This window comes from Balaenoptera musculus, chromosome 16 (genome assembly GCF_009873245.2).
Source record: "Balaenoptera musculus isolate JJ_BM4_2016_0621 chromosome 16, mBalMus1.pri.v3, whole genome shotgun sequence".
NCBI classification, from domain to species: Eukaryota; Metazoa; Chordata; class Mammalia; order Artiodactyla; family Balaenopteridae; genus Balaenoptera; species Balaenoptera musculus.
In genome coordinates this window covers 71,041,558-71,066,258 of record NC_045800.1, presented here as the reverse complement: position 1 = coordinate 71,066,258, position 24,701 = coordinate 71,041,558, and the positions used below count along the sequence as shown (strand labels likewise).

General features: G+C 42.6%; 1 protein-coding gene across 1 annotated transcript; it reads left to right on the top strand.

Annotated features, from left to right (window-relative positions):
* The first annotated feature begins 800 nt into the window (after positions 1-800).
* On the top strand, positions 801-24,701 carry ZNF365 (zinc finger protein 365). The gene is made up of 5 exons (XM_036829408.1): positions 801-1,055; positions 2,743-3,498; positions 15,550-15,730; positions 22,306-22,343; positions 23,077-24,701. Exons 2-5 carry the CDS (start codon positions 2,756-2,758, stop codon positions 23,336-23,338), a joined length of 1,224 nt encoding a protein of 407 aa, XP_036685303.1. The 5' UTR covers positions 801-1,055; positions 2,743-2,755; the 3' UTR covers positions 23,339-24,701.

Here is a 24,701-nt window from a genome sequence, read left to right as displayed (position 1 = left end):
AACAAAACAAAAAACAAAAAAATAAGACAATTACTGAGATATTTACAGTTAAAATAAAATCAAGGTTGAAATTAGTAAGTTCTGAGAAGAGAGACACCCTATGGAGTCAAGAAGATTCATTGAGTAAGTGTCTGCAGATGAACAAAACCTCTCCTTTTGACAAGAAAACCCAATGGTAACTTTTATTCTGGTTTCATATTTCAACAGTTAGACTAGGAATATTCCAAAAGAGGTTAAAAAAAAAAAAAAAGCTGAGTCATCAGTGTCCTTTAGAAGGAAAGAAACCTCCCTTTAGGATGATAAATCTTCACTTTTGCTTGGTGGGGGGAGGGTGCCCCTCAGAGATGGGGGTGCGAATGGTGCGGGTCTCGTTTCTTTATTTATTCACAACCCTGTACTTTTCTAGATTTAGTTCTGCCGGTTAACTTAGCACGAGGACACTCCGCCAGGAAGGTTAGGGTAGACTCTCTAGGTTAGTTATTTGGGGATGTTAGGATGAAGAGGTCCTAACATATACACCCGGATCTTCCTGCTGGCAGATTTTCAAAGAAGATGCCCATCCTGATGTACACTCTCCCGCTCCCCAATAACTGTAAAGTGAGAAAAAACCCTGCCAGGGCCTGCGGAAAGCGCAGCGCCTCCGAGGCTGGCACGCTTTCCTCCTTCCTCTCCAGGGGAGCGATTCCAGCACCGCTCCCGGTGATGTCAGTGGAATCCTGAGCCCGATCCCGCTCCACGGCTGGGGGAGGGCACACGGTGCTCTCGGCAGCTGAGCAGAGCACGGGTGTCCCCTGCGGGACCACGGCAGTCCGGGACCCCCAGGGCATAAGCTCTCTCAGCGCGCGGGTCCCCGGCGACCGCACACGCCGCCCCCGCTGGCCCGCGCCACGCTCCGCCCTGGACGCCGCTCGTCCCGGAGCGGGGGTGCGCGGGGGGGTGGGAGCGGACCAGCTCAGCCTGATTTACGGCTCTGCTGAAAACCGCTTCGCACCCGCAGCAGTGGAAGCGTCGCGGCGGCAGCGGCAGCAGCAGCTGCAGGTGCAGCAACAAGTCGGGTAAGTGGGCACCTGCGCCCGCGGCCCGGCCCAGGGGGCGCGGCAGAGGGGGCCGTCCGGGCTAGGCAGTAGGTCCCGTCCCCGCACCACGGGGGGAGTTGGGCTTCTCGGCCCCCGCCTGCGGGAACTCGTGTGCGCATGTATCCACTCTGGCACTGGCGGGCTGGCACGCTGCGGGGCAGGGGCGGGGACAGCCGGGACCCCCGAGGCACAGTCATTTCCAGCCTGCCCTGATTAGGCAGAAGAAATTAGGGCTTGTCCGCCCACCCTGTGAACTGGAGCTTCCTCTGGGCCATTGAAACCTTGCGTACTCCCGGAGTGCGTGATTACCCATTTCCCCATGCAGGGATTCACCCCTTCCCCTTGCTCCCTAGTATCCCGAGTTCCCCTTCTTCACCTCTGGCCTGAGTTTCCGGCCAGGGCTGGCATCCTATCTCCAGAAAACCCGTGGTCCAACAGCCCGGTGTAGCACAGGAAGAAGGTCCCCTCTTTGGGGGCCAGAGGCTTATTAACCTGGAAGTTTTGCCTAGCTGTGTGGGGACCTTTGGCGCCTCTACTTCTGAAGAGGCTGAGGGGCCTAGGAACAACATTTCTCAGTCTAGTCCTCTGTTTGGGGCCCAGCGCTTGTCACATTTAAGAAGAAACCCTTACTGGAGGGAATAGATATGCGCTGCTTGTGGAATTGGGTTGCTAGCAGTCATCTGTTGCTAGGGCTAAGGTAATAAATGTCTGCAAGGAAATAAGAACTTCCCGTTATTAAAAGAGTTATGCTGATACCTACCTGGTTCAAACTTTGGCCATCCTAGAGGTTGTCATCTTAAAACAGAGACAAGACAAATCCATCCAGAACACTCTGTTTTAATAAAATCTTGTACGTGGCCCCCACTTACGTCCAATAGTATTTGACATATTGGGTTTCCAGATTTCAGTAAATCTGGAGTATTGGGGGGGGCATCATTATTATGATAACACTTTGATTTAAATCATCATGGCAATAATTTAAAAACAAAATTAAGGGCAAAAATCTCAGGTTGAAAATTTTTCAGCTGATTGTGTGCTTAATGCCACTGCACCTAATTTGAGTGATAACCTTTCCTATACTTGAGGAAAGATTGCTGAGCTTGCTGTCTTAGGACCTGTTTTGGCAATTCATGTGAGTTTTTCTCATTTTTTTGTATTCATGCTTATCAGTGTCATCAGTAAAATAGGACACTTTTTTGCAGTTACTGTACTAAATTCAGGAGGGCAGGAAACTTGAATTCCACGTTGGAATCTGACACTGTCCATTTGACCTTGGATTAATTACTTTACCTCCTTGCTCCAGTCTTTTCATCTGTGGAAAGGGAATGTTACCCACCTTTTTTGTCCTAAGCAGGGGTTGGCAAACTTTGTCTATAAAGGCCAAGTAGTAAGTAGTTTTGATTTAGCCTGCTGTAGAGCCTCTGTCTCAACTACTCACCTCTATCGTTTAGTGCAAAAGCAGCAGTAGACAATATGCAAATGAGTGGAATGTGGCTAGATTTGGCCCATGGATTGTAGGTTTTTAATTTTAGTAATAAGATATTAAATGCAAAAGTCATTTGGAACTTAAAAGCCTCTGTCCTCATAGAGATGATCAGCGACAATCATTTCAGTAGCATTTTTTAAACAGACGTGCCAATTACCTGTTTTATTCTCCCCTGCCCAGGACTTTGAGAGTAATGCAACAGAAGGCTTTTGAGGAAAGCAGATACCCCTGGCAGGAGTCCTTTGAGAATGTCGCTGTGTGCCTGCCATTCCGCTGCCCGAGGTGTGGGGACCATACCAGATTTAGAAGCCTGTCCTCATTGAGGGCCCATCTGGAATTCAGTCACAGCTACCAGGAAAGAACCCTCTTGACAAAATGCAGCCTCTTTCCGTCCCTCAAAGACACAGACCTAGTCAGTTCCTCAGAACCCCTGAAACAGGGAAAATTGCAGAGCTGTGGCAACATAGTGAAGCAGAAACCGAGCTATGTTAACTTGTGTAGCATTTCGCATGAACACTGCAAGGACAGGAGGCCATTCGAGGTGGTGGCAGAGAGGCCTGTGTCCTATGTGCAGACCTACACTACAGTAGACCTACGTGCAGACTCGCTGGATGGCCCGAGGTCCAGTCCTGGCCTTCCCACCTCAGACACCAAAGCAGCTTTCGAGGCACATGTCAGAGAAAAATTCAATCGGATGGTCGAGGCCGTGGACAGGACCATTGAGAAGAGAATCGATAAACTCACCAAAGAGCTGGCCCAGAAAACGGCTGAACTGTTGGAAGTTCGGGCAGCTTTTGTGCAGCTGACTCAGAAAAAGCAGGAAGTGCAGAGACGAGAGCGGGCCCTGAATAGACAGGTGGATGTGGCCGTGGAGATGATCGCAGGGCTGAGGCAACGCCTGACGGAATCCGAAGAGGAGCTTCTCAGGAAAGAAGAGTAAGTGGCGTTGAAACAGGATGCTAACCCCGTTGCTTTAGGCACTTCCCACCCCCTCCCAAGTTACACTCGAATGTTAAGCAAGGTTTGGTTTTAATTACTTGCAGGTACCTTGGCTACATCTCCCATTGATATAGTTGAATGTAGGAGGCATAAGGCTTTTAATACTATTTACCCTCTCCACTGTGGCCTCCAGCTCAGCAACATGAAAGTCGAAATACTGAATGCCTTATCACCTTGGAAACTGTAAACCACTACAAATAATTTTTTTAGAGAGAGGAGTAGTGCAGTCTGTTCATGGGACCCTTTCCTGGCCTCGGTCGTGGGTGGGGTGGGGAGGGGGTTGGGAGGGAGTTGAGCGGGAAGGCAGCAAGGGAGTGCTAGGGGACCCTTTCCGTCTCACTGACAGTCTCCAGGCAATAAAATCAAGAACATGAGAGGCTGTCTTATTCAAGTATACTCTAAATATAAATAATTTTGGCTTCTTTGCCATTTTGGATTACCTGTCCATATTAATTACATGTCAATAGCGGAGAATCTGTTAATTATAATTTTTATTTTGAAGAAGCAGACATTAGGAGACCCAGAGGAAGCTTCTGAGATTTCCATACTCTTCTGATTTAAGTTTGAGAAATTTCTTTTTGTAAAATACTAGACTAAGTCATGCCTGCTTGCAAAGAGTTGACACGGGTTTTTACCAGTTATAGGTGATCAGAGAAGCTATTACTTTAAAAATTATCACACTTGGAAAAGCATTTCCTTATCAATGAGTATGGATTCAACCCAAACTAGAAAAGTATATGTAACAATGCAGTGTTATTTCCCAAATGCTTAATGTTGGGTTTAATTTTAAATGGAGGCTCAGAATTCACAGAACCAAAGGACGTAAAAATTGATTGACTGAAACAGCCTAAAAGGCAGGTTTTCAAATAAGTTGAGTTCTATTATACAGATTGACTTAATTTCATGCTTTCTTTGCCCTGTGGCACTCTTCTATTTTGTGTTGTCTCTTAAAATGTAGTAAATTAAAGCTTCTCTACTTGGTAAGAGGCTGAGAAACCCTATATATTAAAGAGATCATCACTTGCTATTACTAAATGCTTACTGCCTACCTAGAGGGAAAGCCTGCTCTGCTCAACTAGATAATTTTAAAATCATGTAGTGAGGACGGATTTGAATCAGCCATTGATTTATTGATACTTTGCTCCTAGGGGGATGATCTCCGTCAAAAAATGTTTCTCTCTTGGCTCTTGACGTTTCCTGGTGGGAAGCTAGTGCCCTGACATGCTATAGCACCCAGGGTGACTAACACTGCACCACTGAAAAAATGGCAGATGGGGTTGCTCTATGTGCAGAGAAAAGCCTAGAATTAAATTAGTGATATTTCTGTTTGATTGACGAGCACTGAATTGAAAAGGCAACCAAATTAATTGTGTGCATTTACTTGTTTGTCATGTTTTATTTGTTAAGTACACAAGTAATAATGGACATGGGATTTGGGGTGGTGGTTGCCTGGAGTATGGGAAAACAATATGATGGTAGGGAGGAGCATATGGTTAGATCTAGGTTATTGTCAAGGATGTACCTTTTATTTTGGGTGGTGTGTTCAAGGGTGCTTTATTATTAAAAATAACTGGTTAACTAACTTTAGTAAAAGTGGGCCATGCATGAATCCATAGTGATAATGTTATATATGGTTAATCCAGTGCTGTTACCTGAGGACCAATTAAAAAACTAAATATACTTGTAAAAAAAAAAATTTAACAGGGTAAAATTGTATGTGTTAAAATCCTCCCTCCTCACCAAACATCCCCCACCCCACCCTCTGGAGACAGCCACTGTTTAGTTCAGTGACTGTCCTTCTAGACCTTTCCTGTGTCCATACAATCACATGTACTTTTTATGCACATACAGAGTTACTGTGTTTTCCCAAGTGGAATCATGACACATAACTATTCTAATCAGTTTGTTATTGAGGAATACATGGTTTTGTTCCATTTTTCCTGATGTTAAAAATAATGTCTCAGTTAACGTCCTTGTACATATATCTTCATTCATGTTTTTGGGTGTATACCTGCGGGTAAATTATGAGTTGATTTTTAGTAGGACATGTTTGAACTACCAGGGGAAAAAAAAAGCAATGACGTTTAAAAAAACACTCTAAATGAAAATTCAGTGACACTGCCTTAAACTTTTAAACATAAAATAAACAAAGTCTTCATTTTGTTAAGCCTTCATTTGGCCTGTGCCATTAATTTCTGTATTCAGGCCTCAAACAATCACTCTTTTCTGTACATAAAATAGAACTGAAAGAGTCTTCTTTCCAGGAAGGACAGTGGAGCTCTTGGTCAGAGAGAGCGACTGTGGCCAACAGCCTCAGTGGCTACAGTGTCTAAACCCCCGCCTCAAAACGGGGAGCAGAGCAAGTCAGCTGCCTGTCCGTCACACTCCTGAAACCACGGTGATCTGACCGCATCTGCCCGGCTGGGCCATGCTCCTTCCTTCCCCCGCTCCCTCACAGTGCTAAGCCTTCCGCCCAAGAGATGACCTTTCACCTACGGAAGACCTGCTTGGCCAACGAACATACCAGGAGCTGTGCTCTCCTGTGAAACCCCTCCAAACGAGCTCTCAAGGCCCATTTGTGAGAAGAAGTAGGTTGTTACAGTCCCATTTGAAATTGACTTAAACTCTGGGGACCCTTTAAGACACAGATAGTAGATTTGGTTTAAAAAAAAAGCAAACACCTAGTATTTGACATTCACAGGAGGCTCTCTTGCTTATGGATTTTCCCCGTAACTTTAAAATTCTTTCTTTCATACTGAAAAAAAAAAAAAAAAGACTTGAGGGCTGATTCTGCCTTGAGGCCATCTGTAGGCTGAATCAACTCGGATTACAGAAGTCATATATATGCTCTGTAACAGAGGAGGTTGTTTGAATTGGCAGTGTTTTGTACTTTTGTCCTGAGTCTCATTGTACCTCCACAGAGAGATGTCTTTATGTTTCTGGAGTGCAAATCCAAGAAACTGCTCATTGTCTTCACAAAGTTTGTGCAACTTTAAAAGTCCTATGGAAACAGGTACTGTATTTACTTGTTCAAGAGTATTCAGAGCTTGTAGGGTAGCACTGCCCATAATCAGGTAAATCAGTCCCAGCCAACCTTGCAGTAAGGTATCCCTTAACAAGAAAGGACAGATTGTAGCTGATTCCTGGCTGAGTTGGTGACCTGGGGTTTGGAGAACATCAGTGTAATAGCAGTAATCCTAAATTTACTTGCACACTCATCTGTTGGTAAGGTTGGAAGGCCCTGACTGAGCACCTGTGATGTGCCCAGCACTGTGCTAGGTGTGTTTGGGGGACATGAAATTCTTGGTCTTTTTCCCTAAGGAACTTACATGCTACATAGGAAGAATAAAACATACCCATGTTCAAACTCAGGGTAGTTTGAACAAGTGCTTAAATACAAGCCACAGTTTCAAATTGATGAACATTAGAGAACGCGTTTTCCCATGTGGTGAGGCCAAACTGAAGGAGTGAGGAGGTAGGGTGGGATTTGCATTGGTAGCTGGAGGACAGTGACATATTGAAGGACATCAGAGAGGTGACTGTTAGAAACGAACCCTGAGGGGACTGTGTAATTTTAGTTCTGGAAGGTACCCACCTTCATTTTACAGATTTGGAAAATAAAGCCCAGAACAGTAGAATGACAAGGACAAAAATTTAGTAGCAAAGCTGAAACGGGAAACCAAGTTCCCTATCTCTCTGCTGAGTGCTTTTTCCATTAACTCACTATGCTTCAGCCAGACTTTTGAAAATACGGTATTTGCCCAGAGTATCAAGACTTAGGTAATACCAAATCTGGCCCATTTTGGAATGGGCTTGCTTCTCTGCTGTGTTGGGAGGGCTGCCATGGTGACATAATTTATTTTTCTGATGAGATTAAAGAAAATGTCAGGTGGCAGCAAAGGTGTTGGGAAATGGGGAAATGGTGGCATCATCAGTATAGCTGTGATATTAAGCTTCTGGAACACCAACCCAGGACTTGTAACTTCCAACAAGGGCTTTTAACTTGACCCTCTGGATGTCTGTTCCCAGTCAGGGTAGAGTATGTGCCACTACCAGCCTTTGATGGCAGTGAGGGACCTCTTTGTAATTCCACCTCTAATTTCCATCCTGCTCCCTTGCGATCTATGACAGATAGGATCTTTCCCTTCTTCCTTCATCATTTGACTTGTTCCCAGCCTGGTGTCAGCCAGAAGACAAATCTTTATTGAGTGCTTGCTGAGTGCCAGGTACTGTTCTAGGTTCTGGTCATACAGTGATAACCAAATGAGTCCAGTTCCTGCTTTCATGACAGGAGTAGACCAGCAGATAAATTAGACATTAAACATCATTAGGGGTATGTTAAAAGAGACATCGAGGGGTGGCTTGAACCAGGAATGTCCATTTAGGTTTCTATCCAAAGCTGGCTGTAGAATGCTGTCCTTTGAAGGACAAGTTTGACTTGGTAACTTGCTTTGCACAACCTAACCCTCTTGCCACTTAATTACGTCTTTCTCATTTTTGATCAGCTAAAGCAGTGAGTGGACAGCATGGTCTCCAGGCTGATCCATAGCTAGGAAGCAGGCCAAGAAAAATCATGTTAGATGCAGAGTTCAGTGGGACAGGGAGGTGTCTGTTTGCTCCACATTTTCCTGCATTTATGTAAATGGGGTCCTCTCTATCCAGGCTGTGTTCCATGCAGACTTACAAACCAATGTAGGAAAAACTGGATGTCAAATATTCCCTCTTAGAGATGGCATCTGGTAAAATTTGGAGACCCCCCCCCCAAAAAATGTCTATTTGTCTCTCTCATGTCTGTCCCTCCCTCCCCATACTACCCTCTCTGTCTGGACTGAGGGGCTTAGAATGTGGTTTTGATCTATTTATAAGAATAATTTGACCTTCTCCTTAGAGTTATTTTTTAAGTTCTTAATTAGAACCATATATTACACTTTTTGGTGTGTTCCCGGAAGTCAAAAAGGAGAGATGAGGCAAGGGCTGACAAGAGTAGAAATGTGACATGGCTCCCGATGTGTGGCAGGTGCGGATTCCATCCTGTGGGCCCCGCCAGGGACACAGGAGCTGACCCCGAGCTCTGAGTGTGCAGCCTGGCTTCCAGTGCTCGGAGGTGGTTGGCTCCAGCTTTATGATTTGCCTCGTGGCTGACATTACAGTCTGTCTGAGGTGTTCTGTGATCAGTAGCTAGGCTATTTTTAGCCAGGGGTATTTTTACTGTTTCATATACCTCTGAAGAGGTTCATAAATCAGTAATGCAAAATGAAATTTAAATAACTTGGTAGAACTTTGCCCTTGGGATAAGAAGCTGTTAAAGTGTTGTTTAAGAACAGGAGAGAGGCATCAATTTTAGATCCCACCTCCATTTCTGCAGCAGGTACCTGTGTTGTAGGTTACTTACTGGTTTTATGCCCCAATGCTTGTCTGGAAAAAGAGACAAGGAAACCTAAGTATCTTTTAGTCAGCTAAAGATTTTTGACTAGAGATGTAGTTAGACATCTCATGCATTCAGCAGAAATTTGTGGAGTCTCTGTTGTGTGCTGGGCTCAACACTAGGTGCTGTGGGAATCACAGTGTAGGAGCAGGCCAGGGCCCTGAACTCACTGATTTTGTGATTGACGGCGTCAGTGGCATGACGAGTCCCTGCAGTGTGTGCTGTGATAGGCTGCATGGTCTGCGGGAGAATACAGCAGGTCACCCAGCCCACACCTAGGTGAGTGGAGCCCTCAGGTTAGAGGGATCATTAGAGTGGGGGCTTGGGAAGGGACCCTGGTGGAGGGAACAGCATCTGCAGAAGAAAGCATCTGGCTTGTAGGCTGAGTGGAGTTCACTGATGCTGGAGCAGAAAGGAGGTGATGTGCAGTGATGAGACCCGAGGGGATTGTAAGGCTAAAGGATGGCCACGAAAGGTGGAAACGTAGGGAGATAGACATGATAAATGGTTTGTTGATAGTAGATTACAGTGAGTGATATGATCAGTGTGTCGTCCCTCATTAACAATGCATAGTTTGGGACTTCCCTGGTGGTCCAGTGGGTAGGACTCCGTGCTCCCAATGCAGGGGGACCAGGTTCCATCCCTGGTCGGGGAACTAGATCCTGTATGCCGCAACTGGGAGTCTGCATGCCGCAACTAAGAAGTCCACATGACGCAACTAAAGATCCCACATGCTGCAACGAAGATTCAGCGTGCCGCAACTAAGACCCTTCACAGCCAAAATAAATAAATAAGCAAATATTTAAAACAAACAAACAGAAACAATGCATCGTTCAATGCCAACGTAAAATCGCAATGAACACCACGGTGCATTAACGTGCATTTCCCTCTATCTCTACACCTGCTTCTAGAGTGTGTTGTTCACATGATAGTATATCTTTGATTTTTTTTTGAAATTAACCCATCTTTAACCCACCTCAGAAGAAGGAATTGAAGGGGTTTAATCTGTAAAAAATAAAATATTATCTATGTTTTAGACCTTATAACCATCCTGTAAGTAAATGAGTACATGAGTGAACAAATATTTTTTTCTCAGTAAAACTTTGTACTGAAGGGGCTTTTTCACTCAATGCCTCCTTCTACTGTGTTTGTTTCTGAATGCCTGTGAATCTCAGGATACTGAAAGATTTCTAGGTCTGCAAATCATTCAGCATGATAACGAACTTCAGGCCAGTTTCTTATACTATAGTAGTATTCTGGTATTTTTTCCTTTAGTATCAGATATTGCTTTAAATAAGCATATTTTCCACTGAAACTTAAAACCTTGATTTCAGTCATTTTTAACCTTTTTAAAAAAAATAAATAAGAAGTCAAAGATAGGGCTGGAAGCAGCCTAGAATCAGTTAATTTCCCCAGAACTGGTCTGCACCCACACCTGGACTGAATTTCAGGTTTGCCCTTATCTTCCCATCTGGCCTTCCAGCTTTACATTGTATTCTGAGTTAGGGTTGAGAACTTGAAATAAAACCACACAGGTCTTTTACTCTGCTGTCTGATAGCATGTGTTATTCTTTTTCTCAGTCATATTCAGCCCAGCTTTGTAATTTTGTATTTATTTCAGTATTTGTTTCTTTTAATGTCTGCTTCCCCCACTATGTGAGGGGTCTGTGCACGACAGCCAGATCCAGCCTGCCACCTGTTTTTGTGGAGCCCCGTGCTAAGAATAGTTTTTATATTTTTAAATGCTTGAAAAAATTCAAAAGAGAAATAATAATTCGTGATATATGAAAATTATATGAAATTCAAATTTTAGTGTCCGTAAATTAAGTTTTATTGTTACACAGCCTCTGTGGCTCTTTTGTGCTAGGCAGACTTGAGTAGTTGCAACGGAGACCGTACGGACTGCAGAGCCTAAAATTTTACTCCCTGGCCCTTTACAGAAAAAGTTGGCTGACCCCTGGTTAGACAGTAAGCTTCATGAGGACAGCCACCGGTTCATGAATGCCCTCGCACTAAGCCCAGTACCGTGTAGCGTTCAGTAGATGTTTGTTGAGTTCCTGAATAATGGAGTAAATAAATGTATGGATTGTGGCTGCACCGTACTAGAGTTCTAGCCCACGTCGTCCACCCTTAGCAGAGTTCTGAGGTTTAGGATCACCCTGTACATGGCATGGCAGCAGTTCTCAAACTTCTTGGCCTCGCTTCCCCTTACATTCTTAAAAAAATCTGAGGACCCCAAGAAGCTTTTCTCTGTGTGGGTTTTATCTATCAATATTTACTGTATTAATAATTAAAATTTAGAAAGTAAAAAAGACACTAATGCATATAAAAATAATGATATTAAATCCATTACTTGTTAACATATTTTTGTGAAAAAGAACAATTTTCCCAAAAACAATTTAGTGAAAAGAGTGGTATTATTTTCAAAGTTTTGCAAATACTTTTAATGCCTGGCTTAATAGGAGGCAGCTGAACCTTAGTTCTGCCTTTAATCTGTTGCAAATTTGTTGTTTTGGTTGAAGTAGATGAAGGAAATCCAGTCTCACACAGCTATGTAGTAGGAAAATGGAGAGGTTTGTTAATAGCCTTTTGGGAGAATAGTGGATATTCTGCTTTGATATTATGCCAGAGATTGACAATTGGTAGTTTCTCAAAGGTTAATTGCAATGTGGAATCTGAAACCACATCAGTGAACAAACATTTCCTTCTCCCCTCCATTGAAATCCATTGGTCTGTCTTGCACTTTGAATGGATATTTTACTGTTTGGAGTATAATTATTAAAGAAAGTACAAATGCAAAGTAGTTAAATCTCTTTCTTTTTCATTCAGGAAATTCACAAGATTCCTTGGGAAAATAAGAGGTGTTTCTGGATATTGTTAATCCAGACTGAACAGGATGCGAAAGGGGGATTTGAAGTTGTGTACATGTGCTATTCCACAATTAATCACTAGGTTCTGTTCCTGTTTTTATCTAATACAGATACCCAAACACAATCTCAGTATGAACTTCTCCAGCCCTTCTCTCGTGTAACTTCTCTTTTAAAATTAAATCATCACTGTTTTAACTGTCTTTTTTTTTTTTTTTTTCTTAGTTGATGTGAAACATCCATAAACTGAAATTAGGTTAGCATTGGTGCCAGGTTGGTTGGAAAAAAGGGTGTTAACTTCTTAGCTTTAGGGGACAAGATAACTGAATGAGGGAAGTTAGAAAAAGATGCTTCAGTTTTACAACATGACATAACACTCCACAATCAACTAGTGGCATTAATGTTTTAAAAAATTTTATATGGAACTGGTAATAAAACATCACATGATTTAAAAATGTAGCCACAATCATAAGCTGTATTGCATTCAGATTTGTTTTCTTGCTTTTGGGATGTTAATTCTATGGGATTAAGCTGTCAAATATTGCTGTCTTATATTCTAAACTGTACAGCCTGAGAGCTCAAGAATAGTAAATATGCACAGAGAAAAAAAAAGACTGGAAAAAACACACCAGAATGTTCACAGTAGTTACCTCTGGGTGGTAGCATTATGGGTCATTTTTTGTTCCTTCCCTGTCCTTTTTAAACATTGACTACAACAAATATTTATTGAATATTATGTGTCATGTATTATACTGAGTGATGGGCTTACAGCAAAGAACAAAAAGCTGATTCAGTCCCTGCTCAGTTAGATCTTCCATAGGTCACTTTTTGTATTTCCCATAATAAACATGAAATATTTCTGTAATGAGATAAATATAGTAAATATTATAAACCAAAATGAATTGAAAAAATACACTGGCTCTTTTTTCTATGTTTTTGGTTTTGGTGGGCGAGAGGGTTGTGGGTTTTTGGTTGTTTCCTCTGTAAGTACCAATTTGGAGACTGGTTTATGAGTCTGTTATCCTAAACATCACCAGACATCACCACTAAACATCACTTGACTCCAAATGAATTGAAGCCTTGATGTTGGAAAGAGGAAGGAGCAGCCATTTCCGGGGCTTTGTTTTTCGGTGGTGCTTTTGAGCTGTGTGAAGATATTCCATCCAAAGGTTCTCAGTTGTAACTAAGAACCATGACAGGGCTGGATGTGGCACCTGGATGGACCCTCCACTGTTTTGCTGCTGGTTGGGGTTTGTGACTTACCTGGAAGGCAGGTCAGAGCCAAATGACGGCAGAGCTTGAAAACTGGCTTGTGTCCGTGGCTTGAACAGCTTGGAAAGTGCACATCTTCTATTCAGCGCTCATACGGAAACATCTGGAAATAAACTTGAAACTTAATGATGAAAGAGAATTTTGCAAAAGGACTCTTATTTCCTATATGTGACTACTTCTTAGCTACTGAAAGATAATGGAATTATTATGGGCTCTGGGTTTATGTTTGATCTGGATAGGAAACTAGAAAAAAGGGGACTGGTATGATGAGCAATTTTTTTGGAGTGAATCATTGTTAGAACCAGTCTCTTTTCTGTTTTTATAAATATATAATTCCCAAGGTTTTACAGAGACGTTTGACTCTGTAGGACGTGTCAGAAAAGTTTCAGTATGGCCAAGTGTGATGTAATATATTTATGAGAGAAAAGTCTAATTGTAAAAGTGGCTCCCTGACTAGCTGCACAGAATAAAGGATCTGGAAGCCACCACCAACTGTTTTGCAAAGACCTTCTTTGAAACTATGACTTCCTGAGCTGAACATCCCTGAAGTTCTACTCTCAAGAAATTATGGAGCTTAGCAGAAAATAAAAATCAAGTGGAGGTTGAGAAGATTCAGAGAAGGCAATGAATTTAATGAACTCTCTAGAACAACTGCATGAGGTTAGATTTAAAACAACAGGATTTTTTAATCTAAAATGAATGAAGTTTAGGGTGACAATGATCAGAGTCCTTAGAATCTTGGTTCTGCGTGAGTAGAACATGGCCAGAAAAATGAGGGACCACTCTTTGAAGGTTGAGAGTTCAAAGACACATAAAGGAAATACTATATCCAACAGGTAGTGAAATTATGGAATTCATTAGCTCCAGTGAGTGTGACAAAACATACAAAGGGGATGGCCAAAAAGATCTTCATGATTTCTTATTAAGTGAGGCAAATCAAATGAGAGAATTGTGATACTGTATACCTATTGGTAGTACTGATTTGTGTGTGTGTGTGTGTGTGTGTGTGTATGTGTATTTGTAGAGATGTTTGTGAGGATGGTTACCAAAATGTAAATAGTGGTGGCCTTAGGATAATGGGGTTTCAGGTGATATTTTCTTCATTATATTTTAATGTTTGAATTTTTTATAAAGAACTTATTTAGTTATAATTCAGTAAAGTATTATTTTCATACTTGCATTAGAAATAAAAAGAAGATATAAAATAGTAATATAGTTACTAAAATTTTTCTGGATTTCTGAATCACAATGAATTATGTAGGTAAAGGTATTTTGCTCAACTTTTTAGAGAAGGGCAACCTGAACATTTCTTCTCCTATGTCAGCTAAAGTAGCCTCCCCAACAGACCTTGGATCTACCTCAAGATGGCAGTTCTTGGACTGTTTCATTCTTAGCTCAAAAATATACTGTTGGACATGGTGACTCATTTTATATGCTTTGGTGCTCAGTGTGGCCTCTTGCTTCCATACTTCCTTCCCTGTAGTCTTTTCTTCCCCAATAGCTGGACTTATAAAATGTAAGTCAGAACTTTTCTCAAAAGTGGCCAGTGGTTTCCCATCTCATAATAAAATCTGGCACACTGACCTGTGAGGCCCCACCTGGCTCCCTGCTCTGGCTGTCCTCCCCTCCCCACTCTGCTCTGTCCTTGCAGGCCTCCTTGCTGTACCTCAGACCATTCTGCACATTCCCACTGAGGCTTGCTCTCCCCAGCTATCTGCATGGCTGTTCCTTGCTTCCTGGTGTCTGTTCAAATGCTGCCCCATCCAAAAGGTTGTACTGACTTTGCTTTCTATAGTTTCACTTACTCCTTCCCTTCCTCCATCATTTGCTGTCCCCTTGCCCTGTTTCTCCTTAGCACTTATCGCCATATGACATATATGTTTATTTGTATTTTTTAAAAATAAATTTATTTATTTATTTATGGCTGCGTTGGGTCTTCATTGCTGCACGCGGGCTTTCTCTAGCTGCAGCGAGCGGGGGGAGGCTACTCTTTGTTGCAGTGCGCGGGCTTCTCATTGCGGTGGCTTCTCTTGTTGTGGAGCATGGGCTGTAGAGCGCACGGGCTTCAGTAGATGCGGCACGTGGGCTCAGTAGTTGTGGCTCACGGGCCTAGTTGCTCTGCAGCATGTGGGATCTTCCCAGACCAGGGCTCGAACCCGTGTCCCCTGCATTGGCAGGCGGACTCCCAACCACTGTGCCACCAGGGAAGCCCTTATTTGTATATTTTATAGTGACTATCTTCTTCTACTAAAATGTAGTCTCTAAATGTATCACTTAAAATGTAATTTTATCTCTTTTATCATGCTGTGGCCATACTGCCTAGGGCAGTACCTGACACATAGTAGGCACTCAGTAAATATGTATTGAATGAATGAATTCCTGTCTCGCTTCTCCATTTTGTGTTCTGATGTTCTTGCCTTGCAGAGAAGTGGTTACATTCAACCATTTCCTGGAAGCAGCCGCTGAGAAGGAGGTTCAAGGGAAAGCTCGGCTCCAGGACTTTATTGAGAATCTGCTGCACCGGGTAGAACTGGCGGAAAAGCAGTTGGAGTACTATCACAGCCAGCAGGCCGCTGGCCTCCGCCGGGACACCAGTGAGCACGTGGTGAGTCATGCAGGCCCCGCACCAGGTGTGAGGGCTGTGATAAATCAGGTGGGGTCAAGGACAGAAGAAAAGGGAACTGGGGAATGATTTGCAGGAATTTTCTAGACATCATTTGAAAGCACTGCCCTGGCCATGCCTGTGTCATGGAAGTGATACAGGTGAGTTCAAGACACTTGGAAGTAAGCAACATCCTGGATGCACGGTCTCCATTTCTTCACCCTCCAGCTCCACACCAAGCGGAGTTGGTAGAAATATTTTTATTTTGTAGAATGACAGTTTGAAGTATACAAAGAAATCATCCGTCCCTACCTTGGTGTCAAGTATATTGGAAGTTATTATCCTGTTTTGGAGCTCTTCAAGGAATCTTCTGAAAACTTTCATGCTTCTTAGTTAGCAAAATTTAACCACATTTTTTCTTTAATAGGAAGGAAAACACTATTTGGTAGTCTCTATAGGTGAAACATTCTTTAAGTAGATTTTCAAAAAGACTAAGAAAAATTCACGGGTGATATGCTATAATACATTTTTGCATACAATTTTACATATGGTTTCAGGGACTTAAAAAACGCCTAGAGCTCAAATGAGAATCCTGAATATGGATGAAGGTCCAGACTCTCATAAGTGGCTTTTTTTTTGGCTGCATTGGGTCTTCGGTGCTGCGTGAGGGCTTTCTCTAGTTGTGGCGAGCGGGGGCTACTCTTTGTTGTGGTGCATGGGCTTCTCATTGCGGTGGCTTCTCTTGTTGCGGAGCACGGGCTCTAGGTGCGCGGGCTTCAGTAGTTGCAGCACATGGGCTCAGCAGTTGTGGCGCACACGGGCTTAGTTGCTCCACGGCATGTGGGATCTTCCTGGACGTGGACGGAACCCGTGTCCCCTGCATTGGCAGGCGGATTCTTAACCATTGCGCCACCAGGGAAGGCCCTTATAAGTGGCTTGATCAAGATTACCTGGTCTCATGGGCTTCCCTGGTGGCACAGTGGTTGGGAATCTGCCTGCCAATGCAGGAGACGTGGGTTCGAGCCCTGGTCTGGGAGGATCCCACATGCCGCGGAGCGGCTGGGCCCATGAGCCACAACTGCTGAGCCTGCGCGTCTGGAGCCTGTGCTCCGCGGGAAGGGAGGCCGCGATAGTGAGAGGCCCGCACACCGCGATGAGGAGTGGCCCCCACTTGCCACAACTGGGGAAAGCCCTCACACAGAAACGAAGACCCAACATAGCCATAAATAAATAAATTTAAAAAAAAAAAAAAAAAAAAAAAAAGATTACCTTGTCTCTTTGGAGGGTGGGGTGTTTACAAATAACCATGCTGTAGGTGACGGAGGTGGATGGTCATATTTGCCCTCTATACAATTTCCTTGGTTGTATAAACAACAAAGCCAAAGAATGGATTTTTGAAAACCTAAAGTGGTTTATTTATAACATTTTCATTATCCATTGAATTTTATTTATGCTTACCACCTTCCCAGAAGATTTAAAGATGATTCTTTTACTAACCCCCAAATGGACTATGTATATGAGGAAAAGAAAAATAGGAAATGTTTATGCTAACCAGAAGGTTAGTAAGGTTGCTATTGGTTGATTGAAAGTTCAGGTTGAGCAGTCTGGAAGCCAAGATTAACAGGAAACATGATTAAATAATCGAAGAAGTAATGAAATGAAAGGCATGTGGATAAAAGAAGGAAGACCGGAGGGAGAGAGACAGCAGGAAAGAACAGAGACATGCAGGAATGAAAGAAATGAAGAATCTTACACAGTGCCTCCTGTAGTAACGTTCCCTCAGCCTTCAAGCCGTACAGTTGGGCAAGCGCCAGAACTTCCCAGTCAGGAACAAAGTAGACTGGAAGGAAGTAAATGTGTTATGTTTGTGAGGTTTCAGTAACTGTCATCAAAGCAGTTTCAGCTACCTGACGTATTTATTATTTTCCACATGGGTGTCTGTGGTCTCCTGAGAAGGAACGTTTATTCCCCTCCTCGATTCCCCTGTCACCTCCTTGGGAAATGCAAGAGTGCAGTCTCGGCTGGAGGGACACTCTGAGCCCCTTCCTGCCTCCTTCTTCCACCTTGCCATCTCTCAGGGGAGGGTTGTGGCATGAGGTCACCGAGCCCAGATGTGAGGTGAGAGGGCCTGGCTTCTAGATCATTCCCACCCTGCTTCTGACTGGATGGGACAGTTTGTCTTCCTGGGCCTATCATTCTTCTATAAAATGAAGCAGTTGGACTAGATGCTGTATAAGGGCTTTTGGCCTCTTAAATTCTCTGATCATCACCTGACTTTGGTGGTCAGGAATTCTAAAATTAAAATGTAGCCATGATATTTTCAGTATTTAGGCTTATTAGTAACCCAGAACTAAGAAATGTATAAATTATTAGTAACCCAGAGCTAAGAAGGTCTCAGAGAAAATAATGGAAGGCAACGAGAAAGAAAGGAAGCCCATTAATTCTTGCCTTTATTTATATTTCTGTGCTTACTTCTTCTGCTGACTTTACTTTTCCAGCTTGGAAACTGAACACCTTTTAAAAGACATGGCCAGTCATTACTTCTTATCCTGCTGTATCATGTAATCAAAAGTTGAACAGCATCTCAGCTCTTCTAGTCAGATGTATAGATATAAAATTATGTGTGTGTATGTGTACACATAACATATATATACACACACGTACACATAAGTATGTGTATATACATACACACACACACACACATATATATATACGTGTACATACAAATATGGTAGGACATTTAATTAATAAATATTTGTTTTTGTTCTTTATGTCCCAAAACCTGACATCATCTGCCTTCTTCAGATTTGATCTACATAAGGAAGAGTTGACTAATTCAGATCAAATAAAGTGCAGTTAAGATTGTAGCAGGGAATTTAGAAGTGAGAGCTGTCTGTGAGTAGGGCATGATCAGGCTGTAGTGAGGTGAGCTGACTTTTGGAGGGACGACACATTGCCCTGAGAAGACCAAGAATGAGATGTTTGATTTCTGAAAGTATGGGCAGATGTGGTTTCCCCTGTTTTCATGTATAGTCCTCTAAACTCTACTTTGGACCATAGTGTACCACGTTATGAGACAGTCTACAAACCCTAAGACCATTTTACCTTTTTACTTAGTCTATTTCATCATAATAAAATACATTCACCATGTCTTTGATGTAATTAAACTACTCAGTCTGACCTCTCTGGTATCTGTGGCTATGGATACATGGAAGAACTTGGATTCTTTTAGCAGGAAAACCTTTGAATTGTATCTTTAGTAACCTATTTGGCCCAGCTGAATGAAGGTGCAGGGCACCAAGAAGCCTAGGCTTCTGGAGACTCAGCCCCGCCCAGGAGAGCTCCTTGCCACAGTGCGCCCCAGGATGGAGCAGAACTTTCTGACTGACTCCCCCCACCTCCACTCCCTCCTCCAGAACAGTGGGGAATGCTGTCAGGAGCCTGGCTGGCTCTTGCCGTCTCCAACAAGGCTGCTGTACAGAAACAGTGCAGCCTTGTCATCTCCCTTCTTTTCCAACCCCCAGTTCCCTCCCTCTCTCCTCTTCCCTCTTTTTCTCATTACCACCTCCAGAGAGTAGTGACATTTCTAGATTGACGTGTTTAAATTGCTTCTTTCTAAGATGTCTTCTAGCTTTAAGATTCTTTTGTGCTCTAGAAAAATTTCCTTCCCCCTCATATTTAGTGCCTTTTCTGAAATAATGTTTCGGCATATGTATCTTTCTTTCCCTTAATCCTCTTGAGCATTTATGTTCTTTTTCACCTGGCTGATTTCTAAAAATGTAACATGCTTACTCAGATAATTTGTCTGTATGCTCAGAAACATGCTGTCGAATTAGACACAAAGTGACCTAATATCCCATCTGCCAAAATCACTCACAGAACTGCTCAAATGGAAGGTCATGAAATAGCTTGGATAATCTTATTTTAAGCATTGCATTTATTTCCTGCAGGTTGCTAAATTAGGACTAGCAGTAATTCATTTAACATATTTACTGGGGATGCAGTGCTTACTGGGTGCTGAGAAAACTGCTGTGAACGAGATCGATGAGGTCCCTGGTCTCAGGGAGGAGGGGCACACAATAAGCAAACAGATGATGAAGATAATTTCGTATAGTGATAACTACTATAAAGAAAAAAGTAAGATGATATGTTTGAGATGGCCACTTTATTTAGCTTTAGCAAAAAGCTTTCAAAAAAAGCCTTGCTGAAGAGGCAACATTTACACTGTGACCTGAATAACAAGGACGCAGCTCTGTGAAAATTTGGAAGTGGAATATTCTAGGCAAAGGAATAGGAAATGCAGCTGCCTCAGGAGGGAACAAGCTTGGCATGTTTGAGTGGTGGGTGATAAGTCAGAGAGGTAGGAAGGATCCAGATCAGGCTGGGGCTTCTTGGTCATATAAGGAGTTTGCATATGTTCTGTTGCACACGGGGAAGCCATTGGAAGGTTTTAAGTAGGAGGTGATCTGTGTTTTAGCAAAATCACTCTGCTGCTCGGTGGGGAATTGACTGGAGGGATGCAAGAATGAGCGACAAGTTAGAAGGCTCTTCTGTTGTGGCAGCTTGGGTAGAACCGAGTAGAGAGAGGTGAAGGGTATCGGATATGTTCTTGGAGGAAAATTGACAAGACTAGTTGGCCTTGCTGAAGGATTAGATTTAGCTGGTGAGGGAAAGTGAGGAGTCAAAAATGAGTCCAAGGTTTTGGCCTGAAAAATTGAGTATATACAGAGGGGAAGTTGGAGGAGGGCTAGGTGTCCAGTTTCCCAAAACCTGTAATAACCTGAGACACCGTATTTGTCTTTTAGAAGTACTTAAATTGGCTCTCAGTGCAAGGTTATTTATATTTTTTCAACCCGAAACCTTGACCAACGACTCTCTTGATCCCCATCTTCATACCCTCCTCTCCCTAAATAAAAAGAAGACAAAGTATTTGGACCAGGAGAAAATGGAGGTAGGTAGTTGGGCTAAGTGGGAAGAGCATTTCCATCTGCCTGAGGCTGTGGAGGCCAGAAGGAACACTGGCCTCTTGTGTTCATAGGGAGGAGAGCACATGAAATTCTTTGGTGCCTGTGATATCGGCCCCACCTCCACCCCAAGCCTCATAATCTAGCAGATCACTGTTGGCCTTTTCCCTGGTGAGAGAAGCACACACACACACTTTTGCATAAAATTCCAAAGGGAATTATGTACCCATATGCAATACATCATTACACTATATGCTTGCATACATACATACAGTAAAGTTGAAAACATTTTGTCATGCCTCAATAATAATAATTTTTTTTTAAGTGGGAAAGTATTTAAAGGAAGAAAAGCCCTGTAAGTTTTTAGAGTTTATATACACACTAAAATCCATTCAAGGAGCCCAGCTGATGGGGAGTGGGGGCAGGCGGACTGGGAGAAAGAGGGTAGAAATGCTGATGCCTTTGGGGTTCCCGGAAACTACCAGTCTGGTGTTTGCCGGAGCCATCTGTTCCCCCTTCTTTGTATATTGCAAGACCTCATGACCCTCATGCAAGGAATGTGCCTTTTTCTGTTCACATTTACTACTCTCATGCCAAACCCAGCCAGCATGGACAGGGTCAGCAATAATGCTGACTTTCAATTGTGTCCCAAGGCAGAAGGCAGGAGTCCCATCTTACCTTCTTAGGCACGTGACCCTCAGAAGTCTGCTGAAGAAAAGCTGCTTTCTGATTTGCTCCTGACTAAAGCTCAGGCTTCACGCAGAAGACCTGGAGGAAGATCCTGTTATGCTGAGCGTGGTTTTTCGGGTGATTTGAGTATAGCAGGGATGCATGTCTTGACCACGCTGCGCCAGGATGGCCCTTTCTCCACATTCTCTTTGTCGTCCTCTTCTTCTGTCAGTCTGCCTGCGGATGTGACTCCACTTCTTTCAGTACAGGCTGCATGAGGGAGGTTGGGAATACGCTATAAATACACTTGCCTATAAAATGTCTGGTGACATCTGGAACACAAAATGATAATTATCATTTATTCTGCAAATGATATTCTGAGCCCAGCCACAAAAGTGCATGCAGATATTTTATTGAGAGTGGAAAATAACCTCAAAGATAGATGGCCTCAGGACATTTGTGGAGTTGGTCTTCGTATGCTCTCATTTTAGAAATGATGTATTTTAGGCAATAAACATTTTATGCCGATTTTCCCCGTAGTTGATACACTGTGACCAGACATAGCTGTAGTAAATTAGCTGCAAATACAGCCTGAATCAATCAAGAAATAATGGCACATCATTCCAGTTTTTAAAAACATGTTTCTTCAAGTGTTGTTCTCTGGAGGGGCTGTTTAACTTTTTCAAATTTTTGAGATCTGCTGATACTGGCTTCTTGGAAATCTCAGCAGAGGGAGCCACAGAGGCTTCCTGAGTAAGCAGAGCTGAGCGTGAAACGTTCTTGTTCTCCGCGGTGATGGATGGTGCCATGGGCAGTGATCCCGATACCAGTTACCGGCTTCTTTAATGGGAATACAATTTCTTAAAAATACAAGCAAGGAGGATTTTAAAAACCGAATCCAACCTTTAAGTGAAGTAATGTTTTGTCTTATTTGTTTTCCTTCAGCTTACAGATATCTCCTCAAATAGGAAATCCAAATGCCTGTATGTATATCTTTTTATACTTAGGCTATTTGATAATGTTTGCATAATATGTTTTCCTGTTGCACTTTATATGATATCTATAATATAAATGGATTTGAGAGTTTCAGGAGAAAATTTACCTGCTTGTGTACCTAACTTTCTAAAATGTGGATGTGACTTTTAACTCTGCTAATAGTCTGTGAGTATATGGCAGTATGATAGTACTGCAGGAGTCTTTTACAAATATTGTATAATATAACTTTCTCTTATTGTGCTATAGTGTAGTCGTAATATCTCTATAGCACTATTAATGTAGTGTGCACACTAATTTATATATATATATAAATTTATACTGTGAATCATATACTTTATGATAGCTGTACTACAGATTTGTTTGAATCCCCTAGAAGTCACTTAAAGAGTCAAGAGATATGGGTTCTGGTCCCATCTTCTCCATAGACCACTGTATGTATTACCCTGGATAGTCATTTAAGTTTTCTATACCTCAGTTTTTATCACTGGTAAATAAGACTAGTAATATCTCCCTGGGAAGTAAGTATCATGAGATCACTTCATGAAGGCCATAGAAGTTTTTGGAAGAAAAATATCAATATATATTATTTGTTTTACTGGCAGTATTATTGCCACCTTAGCATGCAGGAGTGATTGTTCCATGAGTAGTTTTTATTCTTTTAAGGATTTAAAGAAATCTTTCTTTCTGCTCATCTCCCTCCTCCCCCCCAACCATTTGTAGAAGCCGAGGGCACCCACATTCTGTGTGTAACCACCCTGATCTCAAGACCCATTTCCATCCAAAGGGAAGGAGCTACCTGAAAAAAGCCAAGGATGACAGAGCCAGCATGCAGCCTGCTAAGTCCATGCACGAACAGGCCGAGTCCCCAAGAGAACTCTGCAGACCAGCAAAGAAAGGAGAGCCTCTAGGATTTACCCGGAAAGGCAACATAAGGCCCAAAATGGCCAAAAAAAAGCCAACAGCGATTGTGAACATCATCTAAAAGGGTGGGTGGCTCTGGACAGCCACCACTGGGCTTTGGGAATGTTGTTCTAGGGGTCAGTAATGTTCTTTTAGACACAAGCCATCATAAAACACATTTCATGTCCATACAGGCACCTGGATTAACCAGAATTTAACAAACGGAAATCTCGGTGAACCAGAATTTTTGACAAGTCCCTTTTGGAAGCAAAAGGCAAATTACAGAAAGAATTTTTAAAAAATGAAAGCAGTCTTATTCCAAACTTTTAGTAAAATGAAGCTCCAACTTCTAAGATGACTAGCCCGTCTCCAGCCGTTTCCACATCTGGAGTTCTGTGCAGTGGTTAATTCTCAGGCCCAAGGCCAAAGAAGATGTCAGGCACTGGAAAAAAACTCAACCTGTGCCCCCTGCTCTCTGAATTGTGAGGCAAGGAATGGGAATGTAAAGTTCTGTTAATAGTAGTGAAGTAAACATACTTTTGTTTGTTTTTAACCTTACCCTCAATTAATTTGGGAGCTTCCAAAATAAGGCTGTTTCCCTGAGTGTTCTGATTAATCAAGATTTCAGTGTTTGGGTTGCTTCAAGGACTCGTTCTGTCAGTTGTCATTTCGACAGACTGTTTTCTAGTTTGTTTCATTCAGGTTTTTGTTTCCCTGGATGCATGTTTATTCTTATTTTGATGCACCTCTGCTCTCTTCTTTGGCTGAGTATTCTGCACCCTAAGACCAAGCTGCCAGCCTCTATCTTAATAGCTGCTTCTACTGCTATGGTTGGGGAGGATAGTAAAACACTTTTGATCGGCACCCATCACCAATTCAGGGTCTGAATGGTTGGATGCCAGTGGATTGCACATTTAGTGCATTGTGAGCCATCCCGGAGACACCACAGGTGTTACTCAGCCCTTTCCTAAGACCTGCTTCCCGGGGGGTGTCAGCATCCTCTCTGTTAGCTGTAGGCGTGACTTTCTCCGTGCTGGCCTAACTTCTTCCACCTCCTGCTGCTTCTGTGCCCTTTTATGACTAAAATACATGTTCTTACCTTTCAACCAAGTATCTGATGTATTTGTTGTATACGGCCTTCTAAAGTAATTTCTGAAATAAACAGTGCATGTGGGATCCAGAATCTGAGATTGTCCTCCCCTCCCTGCCTCCCTAAAATGGCCTTGGTTTCCATAAAGAACCATCTGTTACGAACCTCCTGCTTTACAATTTTCTTCAAGAATGAATTTCCGTGTTACTTTTTTTTTTTAAATTAGCAATATCATCAGGTCTCCTGCAGAGTTTACAAGTGCTGACATTCTTTTGGAAATAAGAACAATTATGTCCACAAATATATACATTTATTTGTATAAATGTACAGCACATAACACATACAAAATATATAT

Coding starts and splice junctions, on each gene's coding strand:
- ZNF365 (XM_036829408.1), top strand. CDS start 2,756: ATGCAACAGAAGGCTTTTGAGGAAAGCAGATACCCCTGGCAGGAGTCC. Junction 3,499..15,549: donor GAGCTTCTCAGGAAAGAAGA/GTAAGTGGCGTT, acceptor CTTGCCTTGCAG/AGAAGTGGTTACATTCAACC. Junction 22,344..23,076: donor AATAGGAAATCCAAATGCCT/GTATGTATATCT, acceptor AACCATTTGTAG/AAGCCGAGGGCACCCACATT.